The sequence below is a fragment of the Chenopodium quinoa genome, unplaced genomic scaffold, assembly GCF_001683475.1.
Source record: "Chenopodium quinoa cultivar QQ74 unplaced genomic scaffold, ASM168347v1, whole genome shotgun sequence".
Classification (NCBI taxonomy): Eukaryota; Viridiplantae; Streptophyta; class Magnoliopsida; order Caryophyllales; family Amaranthaceae; genus Chenopodium; species Chenopodium quinoa.
In genome coordinates this window covers 770,096-782,521 of record NW_018745286.1, presented here as the reverse complement: position 1 = coordinate 782,521, position 12,426 = coordinate 770,096, and the positions used below count along the sequence as shown (strand labels likewise).

The following is a 12,426-nucleotide window of genomic DNA, read 5'->3' as shown; positions in this document are numbered from 1 at the left end:
AATAAATAAATAAGTTAATAAATAAATATACTTCGTATATACTTTATATGTTTTTGATATATAAAGAGCCACAAAGGCAAATGATGTAAACAAAATTAGATCTCATATCTTAGTGTCACCTTTAAAACTTTAACTAAAGGTTATATATGATTCATCATTGATCAAGATTCAAGAGAATTATTCAATGTGATATACTATTTATATACTTCATATTACACAATTAATTGAAAATAAAAATATATATTTGTTTAATGGTCTAATTTTATGGGTAAAATATCGTAATTAGACTCAATCACACAATTTACACCCTTTCATACAAAAAGATAGACTCAACTACATTAATATATACTTATATCCTTAGGAATTTTCAACTGCTTGATGTAACAAAGAAAAATTCAATTAAAAAACCAATGATGTAGCAAATGCATACTCTTTAATGTTAATAACCCTATCTTCTCCTCATTTTATTTGGGAAAAAAAATTAAAACAAAATAAAAAAAATAATATTATGTTAAGAAAAATAGAATTGAGAATGTGTTTTTATCGATGATCTTATTCCACTAATAATCTAATTTAAATATTTAGGGAGTATATTAGTTTAAGGAAAAAAAATCACTAAATTTTTCATATCCTTGGTTTTCTTTCTTTCTTTTTTTTTATGAAAATTTAGTCATTAAAATTGGGCATTGCTCTTGGCCCAAAAAAAAAAAAAAAAAAAAAACAAACATGCTTAATCTCTAAGATGAATCTTCATTGTTCTGAGCTATACCCCCTCCGATCTTTTCAACCCAATTAACATTGAATTGATTAAGAGTACTCATAGTGTGAATCAATATTAATTTATACGCGCAGTATTATTGTAAAATGACAGAATTCACATTAATATAAAATTAAATGTACTCGTACTAACTTTATTAATATATTCATGTTCACTCTATTTATATTCATAACGTTAACATTTCATTGCACAAACGAATATTAAATAATGGCGGGACTTCTTCTTTTTGTCCTATTATTGAATTATTAACAATTTATTAATTTGTTATTTTATTACTTAAGAATGTGAAATGAAGGAACTTTCCTTCAAGTTTGAAGTCAAAATCACTTATTTAAGTATGACGCTAGAATGATTATTACACTTCCTTGATCATTGACCATGAAGTTAAAACATGTTAACAACTTTAAAACGAATAAATCATCTCTAAAAAAAGGTGTTAAATTAATTATATAGAAATTTACACAAACCAACTCAAATCGGATTAGCAAACAACGTTATTTGAGGATTAAGAATCACCACTTTAGATCAAGTGCACATAATAGGGATTGATCCCAAAACTTAAAGTTATGATATATAATTATTTATATTTACCACTAAACCAAATATCATTTGAATCTTTAAAGAGAGATATCAATGTACATGATGGTGTATCATGACGTATGGTTTGAAATCATTGATTTATTTCATGCATTGAATGATTTTCAATTCAAAGTTGAGTATTTGTCTAAATGTCTAGTTTACCCTTACATAATCACGATTTAGCCATTTCACCATTTGTATAAAATCATTGAATCTTTGAGGATACACTATATTCCTTCATCAACACACAAGTTGCATTGTTGTAGCATATAAAATTTCACTAGATCGAATCGATGAATATCTAATTAAACATATACTTCGTATTTTAGTGACACGACTATGCAACGACGTAAGTCATTGCGTAATGACATGAACTTTGCTTATGAGCACATCTAAGCACAAGCCTTAATTATTAATTTAAAATTATAGTTCCAACTTTTTTTGAGAGGAACTTTGTACTACCAACTAGTATTTTATCAAATTGAGATCTTAGTTTGACTTAGACCAAAATTCAATATTATTATATACTACATAAGACTTTACGAGAACAAGAAGAATAGTGCTATTCCACAACTTAATAATTCCGCGTACTACTAATTAATTTATTTTCTGAAATGTGTTCTAATTTGAGAAAACAACAAATACTAATTCACTTCTTCCTTAATTTAATTAAAGATGTTCTTTCTTTATTTAATTAAAAATGTACTTTTTCAGCCTCATTTATGACAGAAGCATGTGTGAGAATATTCAAGGGTTGGAGAATCTCACTCTCAATTTTGTTGTATGCAATGTGGCATGTTAACGTGTAATCATAAAGTTGTTCAAATAATTCAAAATTTACATACTCAAAGTTATATGATTATGATATATATAATGAGCATAGTCCGAAATTTCATTTTCTTCATTAGCTTGACTTCTAAAGTTCTTGTTGTCAAAGAAAAATAAAAAAATAAAAAAATTAAAAAAAATTAAAAAAAAAAAATTAAAAACTTCTAAAGTTCTATTGTACAAATAAATAGTGATGATCATAAGGTCTTTTGACTAGTTTTCGAAATAAATATTAAAAATTTGTTAAATTTATATACTTCAATGGTCTTTTGCTTGCATACCGTATCACAAGATTTTGCAACAAACTTAAAATGAATGTTCCTTCCATGAGATATAAGAAAATAATTTGATTGGCAACATCAAGACTTTAGCAAATGGACCTAGAATAGAAAGAAAGTTATTCACTTTTTTGAGTCTTAATTAGAAGAAATTCCATTAGCTAACTAACTCAAGTTCAAGCTCCAAACAATGCAAAGTTGCATAGGCTGCTTTAATGATAATCTTCAAAGTGTTATGAGGGTAATACTAATATTAATGTCCACCTCGTTAGAAGGGTTCAAGTTGCGCATATCTTTCCATGTTTGGTGGTATAGCGGTATAGTCGTGTAAGCTAAACTAGAGGGGGAAATAGGAGGTGTTCATATAAACATGCATGTTTGGTTAATTTGAAAGTAAGTTATCCTTTTTTGTTCAACACTTTTATTTTTTATATAATTTAAAAAGCCCATCTGCTTTATCAGAGCTTAGCTCTAACTACGTACATTTCGGATTCGACCCGTGTTATACACTTGGTTTATGGTGGGTGAGTCTCCCAACAAGAGTTTCTACATACAACGGTGGAGCTTGAACCGAGATCGACCTCCCTTAGCTTAAATGGTATCAAGCTGCTTATTAGTTATTACCACTTGAGAGGTTAAGCCAACCCTTTTGGTAGTTGTTTGTTCAAGAGGCTTTTATTCACCTGATTTTATATGAACTAATAATCTAAATCTATTGGACCTTATTAAAACTAATTTTAATATATAGTACTTGAACTTGGATAACCCTACCGAGAACTTATGTTTGTACAGTTATTGAACTTATTAGATATAAAATACATAAGTGAAAATAGGGTAAATATAACATGCCCTAAACGAGTCGACAAACACATAGTTGTTCGAGCTTGATTCATTTACTTGACAAGCTTGAAAGAATCTACTCGGAACTGGTCGATTCATGAGCCATTCGGCTCAATTAACCAACATTCTTGGGAAACCATCGAATTGATGTTTTTGTTCAAACTCGTTTATATACTAATGAATAAACATTGACCGAGCTAGTTCATGAGTGTATTGGCTTATTGACATCTTAATTTTGTTATACTTCGTTCAATTCTACATTTTATCTTGGCAAACCCCTATATATCGTTTCAATTTTATATTCCTACAATAATTACACATTGTCATTCATCTATTTTTTACACCTATTGATTTTTTATTCTCAACATGCACAACTGAAAATCACCTGTATATACTTTGTTTTTTACAAGAAGAAAAAGGATTTCATTTGGCGTATCGGTTAATATGCCAATAGTAGCGCCGGGCAGCTAAGTTGGTATGGAAGAACTGTTGTGCCGCGGAAAATCCGAAAAAGAGTGAGAGGCGAAGAGCAAACCAAGAACGGAAACAGAAGTATTTTTACTCCCCAGTCTCTCTTAAATAAAGCTCGCCAAGGCGACCTGGGCAGATCGACCGGGCTGACACATCTTCCCGGGGCAGTGAAGTCTCCAATAGAATTCTGACTTCTCGCCCTTAAAGGTTAAGAATTTATGAAAAAAATCCATTCATATCCATTATTTCGAAGGAAAAAAAAGAAGAAAACAGAGGGTCTGTTGAATTTCAAGTAGTCTGTTTTACCGGAAGTGATCGGAATTAAGCCGCGTGGCGGTACCTACCAAAAAAATTGGGCAAATAATGCGATAGCTTTGATTAGAGAAAAGAGCGACCGGGAGAGGGAGCAGGATTTGAAGTTAGGCAATGGGCGGGTAAAAGGTCGAGTAGCTGCCGGTACTTCCTGATCGGGAGTCAGTCCCACAAGTGGCCGATTATCGGTTAATAAAATATATTCTCTTCGTTTCATAATAATCGCAACAGTAGGGTGGGCACAAAGTTTAAGGAATTTTATAGGGTGGGGACAAAAAGAAGATTTTTTGTTAGTATAAAGTGTAGTTAGTGGGGATATATTTAATTGTTAGTAGACTTGATCAATGGGCGGGCTAAGCTGGAGCTAAAAATCTGCCCGTTACTCGTCGGGCCGTATGGGCTTTTCAGACCATTTACGGGCAAAAAAATGAACTAAAATAGCATAAAAATGCATTCCCAAACCCGTCCAAAAAAACAAAAAAAAAATCGGACTGGGTCAGACGGGTCAGCTTTGATCAGCTCTAATTGTTGGTAGGAGAGATAAATAATTAAAAAAAAATTAATAATGTAAGTGGGTTTGTTAGAAATAATAAAATAAATGTGGATCCTTTTCAATAAGAATGTGTTGCAATTATTAAAAAACGGATGAAAAAGAAAAAAATTGCGATTATTATAAACGGTGTTAGTTGTTAAATTACACTTACATTTGCACAAGTTCACAACCTTTCCCATGTAAATAAAAAAATAAATAAATAAAATCGCAACCTTAAAAATAGCCATTCCAACGCGCCTCCACAAAACAAAGGGAAACACGCAACTCCCTTCCTATGAAATTTCTATGGCATCCTTCCAAAAGTCAAAAGGTCAATCCGAATCTGTATTTTTTTTTTTTTTTTTATATATTTTTTTTAAAAGCCAAACTTATTCAAAATCCCAACCAAATTCCAACCAATCCAATATCAAATTTCTGTTAACTCACAAAACCAATATAGAACAGTGTCAACGAAAATTACAAGGGATTCCATATCATTGCTAATTACACCAATCCAAATCCTCAAAAACAAAACACGAACACGACCCGTTTTACTATTAGGGAGTAATAATAATGGAATTACAAAAGGGGATTCCATTATTATTACAACAATTGAAATCATTATTCTGTAAAAACGCATTGCTTTCATGGCGTCATAAATGGGCAACAATTCTCCAACTATTTTCTTCATTAATCTTCATCTTCTTGATGTTCTGTATTCAAAAAGCATTCGATGCCCAGTTCAAGAACACCACTAATTTCCAGAATCTTCTCGATCCAAAGCCGCTTGTTTCGCCCGCGATTCCGCCTTGTGAAGACAAGTTCTTCATCAAACTCCCTTGTTATGACTTCGTTTATAGCGGTGCCTCAAATCCTAATGTCAAGCGTATTGTTTCCAGAATTATGGCTAATAATCCTGGCCGTCCTATTCCACCTCCTAAGGTACAGGGTATTTTTTTTTTTTTCTTTTCGGAATTAATAGTTACATTGATAGTGTAATTTACCCGATTATTGAATTGGTAGAAGGGTGAGATTTGGTAAAAATATGACTTACTCCGTATTACAATACATTTTACATTGTGCATATAGAGTAAAAAAATTCAAATATGAACTTACGTTTACCTTTGCTCGTGACTAAAAATATTTAAGGTTATGCATAAGTTTTTGGCGTATAAACATTTACTTATGTTACTCTGTTAAGTAATTGTGAGTAAAACTCAAATCTTATCATATCTAACATACCCCGTAATAGTTTTAGTCCTTTGAGCTATGTACAGGTTATTTGAATCTTATAAATTTTTATTTTATTGATTTTGTTTCCATTTTCAATGATGGTAAATGATATACAATGATAAATAGATAATAGTTGATATATTTCCTTTGTGGGCGAATTTAGTGAATGTAACTTAAGAAATGAGGTGTTAGGAGGTCTCTTGACTCTTGTTAACCTTAGTTACTTTTATTTACATATACGGAGTAAAATGGAGGGAAAAAAATTTCAATTAAATAACGATTTAAAAAGTACTTCGTATATTGGTTATTTACATGTGTGACGATGTGTATTAGTTTTTAGCAAATCTTACAAGTAGAGTGACTATTCTTTGCTAGTCTTACGAGTTGAGCTAAAGTTTGTTAAGATGTTGGGTCTAGGGTGTGTTAGATACTTAGTTTCGATGTCTTACCTGTACACATTTTTCTTAGAAAACATTTAGTTTTACCTCTTTTTTAATTGACTTTTTTGTATTTGGACTTTTCTTTGAAAGAGGTTGGGAGAAGGGGTAGTGACTACTATTCTCTATGATTAGAATGTTCATACCCAAATCTAAATTGCACTCGAAATTACTTGACTCGAGCTAAATAAAATTAATCGGTTTATCATAATAAGTTAATCGACAATAAGCCCTCAATATGACTGCACTAAGAATTGGTTAACTAGCATTTTCTAGACCAATTTGACCGGATTGGAACCTGATTCTAAAGCCGCCTCTATTCACAACTGACAGTTTCTAATCAAGAATTCCAAAGGTGGAAAATGATTAGGGAGAAGGGATTTTTTCTTTTGTTGTAAGTTGGTAGAGACATTGCTGTGGCTGTTTAAAATAAGAAATGACACATTGAGCTCGCTTTGTTTTACGTCTTATGAATTCAGCTGCTTTTACATCATGATTACTTCTGGTTAAATTATCTGAGACCTTAAGCTAAAGTTCAAGATAGTACTAGTATAATTTATTGGCATTATGACATATTTCCTATTAAACATGGATGCTGCAGTCTAAAATTTACATTGTGAAGTGGAAAGGGACAGCTGAAGAGAGAAATGAAACTTGCAAATCAAAAACTTTCTCATTCATGCTCAATGATAAATTCTTATATTCGCGCTTGCTTATGCAGGTTAAGTCCTTTGCAACGGAAGCTGAGGTTGACGCATGGCTTCTTAGCAACCCAATGCATTGTCCAGGAGCACTGCATTTTGTAGAACAAAATGCGACCATAATAAGCTATGGTGTTCAAACTAATTCTACACAAGTACAAAAAAGAGGGAGGTATGAAGATCCTACCTTCAAATTTCAGGTTCCACTTCAGATTGCTGCAGAACGAGAGATAGCAAGGTTTCTTATTGGAGGTATCCTCTACTTTCTGGTACTCTTGATCTTATCTCTTTTCAGATTTTTGTTATGTTTAACCAATGCTGCCTTTTTCCTGGATTTTTTTGCTTGGTCAGATCCAAACTTTAGCTGGACAGTAGGCTTGAAAGAATTTGCTCATCCTCCAGATGACCCCTTCTCCATCATTGCCACTATCGGTCCAGTCTTTTTCCTTGCAGTTGCCATGTTTGGCTTTGTATTCCAATTGAGTTCCCTGGTGATGGAGAAAGAATTAAAACTTAGAGAGGTTATTTCCCTTTATTTTCTGGAGAACAGTTTACATGAAACAGATTTTTATAGGAACATTTCTGCAGTACACTGAAGATTCCATGTCTAATACAATTTGTGCCTTTTCAGGTGATGAGTATGATGGGTCTGTATGATACTGCCTACTGGCTGTCATGGCTAGCTTGGGAGGGACTTCTTGTTGTTGTTTCATCAGTTTTCATCGTACTATTTGGGATGATGTTTCAGTTTGATTTTTTCTTGCACAACAATTTTGCGATCTTATTCCTTGTGTTCTTTCTTTTCCAATTAAACATGGTAAGCTCCCTGTTTCTTTTGTTGATTGACCAGTTTTGAATTCACAGTTAATACAGGATTATATATTATTTATTGTTCATAAACTCTACTGCATCATTATATTTCGTAATTTGTAATACTACTTTTTTTGTTTTCATCCACTGACCTCTTATCTGCTCTTTGCTATACATATGTCAGACTGTCTTTGCATTTGCGCTATCAGCCTTCATTAGCCGGTCATCTTCAGCTACAAACATAGGATTTTACAACTTTATTATTGGCTTAATCACCCAGGCTAGTTTCTCTAATTTCCTTTCAGAGTTTTTGGTTTAAAGTCAGGGAAACCAATAGACTGTTTACTGATGTTATTTCATATTGTGCAGATTGTGACAGCATTTGGATTCCCATACAGTAAAATGTTCTCTCAAACATACAGAGTCTTATGGTCCTTCTACCCTCCGAATTTGCTAGCCGAGGGTATTCAGATGCTCACAGATGCAACTAGTACACCTCAAGACCCTGGAATGAGCTGGAAGGGAAGGACAAAATGTTCGCCTAATGATGATGAATGTATTTTAACAATGGTAAGTTGTATCCTACATATTTATAAAGTCTATTAAATTTTTCTCCTTTTCATATCCCTTCAATGTGATTCTTATGCTTTTGGCTTCTGTCATTTTCAAATATTCGCTTAGTCTCTATTGACATTTTAGTGCTAAGACTGCTAACCATTAAGTATGTACTGCCATCTCGTGACAGAATGATATCTTCATATGGCTGTCGGGGACGTTTGTTATGTGGTTTGTTTTGGCTCTTTACTTTGACAATATTATTCCGAACCCCTATGGAGTAAGGAAATCAGTGTTCTATTTCTTGTATCCTGGATATTGGACAGGCAAAGGTGGAAGCAAGGCACAAGGTAGCAAGTCATGTCCTTTCCTTTTACTTTTTTCTCCAGTTCTCTTAATTTAATATATCATACTAGTTTCCTAAAAAAAAAAAAAAATATCACACTAGTAGCTTTTTTCAATAAACTAACTGCACTTAACATGGATGCATCAGAGGGTGGCATCTGTACCTGCTTTAGTTCTTCCTCACAGCTTGAGCATGTAACTCCTGATGATGAGGATGTTCTTCAAGAGGAGAACAATGTTAAACAGCAAGCAAACGAAGGTGTTGTTGATTCAAATGTTGCAGTCCAAATACGTGGCCTTGCAAAGGTTTATCCCGGATCAACAAGTCTTGGATGCTGTAAATGCAAAAGGACTCCTCCTTACCATGCTCTCAGGGTAAACAATCTTGCAGTTCCTTTGTTAGACAAAACTAATGCAGTATGCTACATCAGAATGGACAGAAGACAAAACAAAGCTATGCTATATTAATTGTTCCCATTAAGGTTTGCCTGCTTAAAATAGGGAAATGTGTCCCAAAAAGAACTAGGAAATTTGAGCTGAAATTTCTATTAATCTTAACTTTTTCCATTGTGCTACTTAGTCTGAAAACCTTACAGTAATATAATTTTGTTCAAATTACATAGTGTCATTTTGTGAATAGGCCATGAATTGTCAAGTTGCTGCTGATAAAGATATTTAGCTGTTTAAATTTATGTAAAGAATGCCTTATTTGTCGATTTCTCCAGGGATTATGGGTGAATCTTGCTAAGGATCAGCTATTTTGTCTTTTGGGCCCCAATGGAGCTGGTAAAACTACTGCTATCAATTGCTTGACTGGAATTTCACCAGTGACCAGTGGAGATGGTAACAGTTTGTTTGAGAATCTGTCCTTTCTGGTTTAAATTTCTGTTTTTCATGATTACGTTAATCTCACAATTATTGTTGATCCACAGCATTGATCCATGGAAATTCTATCCGAAGCTCTGTTGGCATGTCTAATATTCGCAGAATAATAGGCGTGTGTCCACAGGTAGTCTTTTGATACTGTATGATTTAACAATTCGAGTAGTCAAACAGGATGACAGCTAAAATCTATTAAGCTCTAGTTAAGCAACTGAACGCTCTCTTTTTTGCATTCTAGTTTGATATTCTTTGGGATGAATTGACTGGTCAAGAGCACCTCAACCTCTTTGCAAATATAAAAGGTCTGCCTAGTGCTACAATTTTGACGGTATGTTTGCCTAACCACCCTGACTTCATTGCCTCTATTTCTTGTGCCTTTAGATATGAAATTCTAACTATTGACAATGATAATTATCCAAGATGGATTCCTCAGTCTTTAGTAGGGTAATGTTGTCACTCACTCATAAGAATTTCAACTTAATTATGATATCCAGGTTGTCCAGGATTCATTGGCAGAAGTGAGGCTAACTAATGCTGCAAAAATGAGGGCTTCAAGTTACAGTGGAGGAATGAAACGCCGTCTAAGTGTCGCAATTGCTCTCATTGGTGATCCTAAATTAATTATTCTGGATGAACCTGTATGTATGCAATTCATCAGAATTTGTTATTCATATATTTGAATGAAACATAAGCTATAAATAAGTTCTTTTTTAAACTGCAGACAACTGGTATGGATCCTATTAGCAGGAGGCATGTGTGGGACATAATAGAAAATGCAAAACGAGGGCGAGCCATTATTTTAACTACACACTCCATGGAAGAAGCTGACATACTGGGTGACCGCATTGGAATTATGGCCAAAGGAAGACTTCGATGCATTGGAACTTCTATCAGATTGAAGTCACGCTTTGGAACTGGTTTCATAGCCAATGTGAGCTTTGTTGGGAACCTTAATGGAACCCCTATCGAAGGAGATTCAACTGATATGAATCACTCCCAGGAGGCTGTCAAGCGGTTTTTTAAAGATGTATGTTACAGATCCAAAAGTTCTTTGTCAATGGTTGATCTTATTAGTGTCTAAATTTCTACATGTTTTGTTGCAGCACCTGGGTGTAGTGCCTAAAGAAGAGAGCAAATCCTTCCTGACTTTTGTAATACCTCATAAAAAAGAGGAGCAATTGACGGTAAAATTCCTCTGTTTTTTTTTTCAGTCACCAAGTTCCTTTCTTCTTCTAATGTTGCTGCAGCAATTGTTTTGTGCTAATGTCCCTATGATATATTCATTTAACCAGATGTTTTTCGAAGAACTACAAGAAAGAGAGGCAGAATTCCAAATAGCTGATATCCAGCTTGCTCTTACTAGTCTGGAAGAAGTTTTCCTAAATATTGCCAGACAAGCAGAGATGGAAAGTGCTGCTGCTGAGGGAAAATTGGTCACCTTAAACCTGACAACATCCGAGACTTCAGTTGAGGTATGTCCATAAAAAAGTTGTGCCTAATTCACATGGAAATCTACTAATATGAAGTAAAAGAGGCTTTGCTAATCTGGCCTCTAATCTTATTTACCTTTTCACTTAATATATTACAGATACCTGTTGGGGCTCGATATGTGGGGATACCAGGAACAGAATCTGCAGAAAATCCCAGAGGTATGATGGTAGAAGTGTACTGGGAACAAGACGATTATGGTGCTTTGTGCATATCAGGCCACTCTCGCGAAGTCCCCGTACCTTCAAATATACAGCTACCGACAGCACCGCCCACTACATCTCGCCAGGGTGTCTTGGGTCGAAGGGGGAAAATACATGGTCATGTTATTGATCCTGATCAGATTCCTGAAACAATATTCCAAAGATAAAATAGTCGCATATATTGTGGTGCTTACATAATATACTATGTGATTAAGCTAAGTATGCATTCTTTTTACACATACACACTTTTGTATATGAGAATGTAGATTAACAAATTTTGACCTTATAATATGTTTGTGTTCGCTTAAACTACCCCCCAACTGGATTATTGGATTGTAATACATTGTACATATGGTCTCCAATACAGTAGCTTGTACTGACATAAAAGTTTGGTTTTCTGGAAGCCGAAGTAAGAGGTTTGCTGCTGGTGTTGAGTTTTGCTTTATGATTTAGCCTTTTTAACCTGTTAGATGCATAGCGACGGTCATGCCTAGTTGCTTGCGGATTGATCATCTCCTATGATCTTATACCTATGCACCACTTTAGCTACACATTGTGATTTTGCATAATAACTCCTTAACTTCTTTAGCAACCAAAAGCTTCTACACGATGTAGCCTTGTTTCTGATTTTTCACCGAGGAGTACGGAGTAGCCTGTTATAGGACTGTCCATTGCAAGGTATGGGACTTGAGTCCCACATTCGTCATATGGGGAGCTGATGTGGGGTTTATATAGGACAATGGGCTCTCCTCTTCTTGAGCTAGTTTTTGGGAAAGGCTCTCCTATTGTCCTATATCAATGGTATCAGAGCCGACCTCGGAGTGGTGGCCCATGGAGTTGGTGGCCTAGAAGAAACGTGGCCATGACCAACGAGGACGTTGGTCCTTTAAGGAGGGACGAATGTTATAGGACTGTCAATTGCAAGGTATGGGACTTGAGTCCCACATCGGTCATATGGGGGACTAATGTGGGGTTTATATAGGACAATGGACTCTCCTCCTCTTGAGCTAGCTTTTGAGGATGACTCTCCTATTGTCCTATATAATAACCTATTATAATATAATACTTGGATTTGTCATGGGGGTTTGGGCAAATTAAAGTCAATGTCAAGTCACTTTCTTTGGCAAGTGTATACAGGGTCTCTACCTATTCGT

At 34.4% G+C, this 12,426-nt stretch overlaps 1 protein-coding gene across 1 annotated transcript; it reads left to right on the top strand.

Annotated features, from left to right (window-relative positions):
* Positions 1-4,395: 4,395 nt before the first annotated feature.
* LOC110712126 (ABC transporter A family member 2-like) lies at positions 4,396-11,697 on the top strand. Its single transcript, XM_021890556.1, has 16 exons — positions 4,396-5,560; positions 7,010-7,241; positions 7,341-7,510; positions 7,621-7,806; positions 7,984-8,079; positions 8,169-8,369; positions 8,545-8,704; positions 8,848-9,074; positions 9,425-9,542; positions 9,632-9,708; positions 9,820-9,909; positions 10,076-10,219; positions 10,303-10,608; positions 10,685-10,765; positions 10,874-11,053; positions 11,170-11,697. Exons 1-16 carry the CDS (start codon positions 5,192-5,194, stop codon positions 11,437-11,439), a joined length of 2,907 nt encoding a protein of 968 aa, XP_021746248.1. The 5' UTR covers positions 4,396-5,191; the 3' UTR covers positions 11,440-11,697.
* Positions 11,698-12,426: the final 729 nt, after the last annotated feature.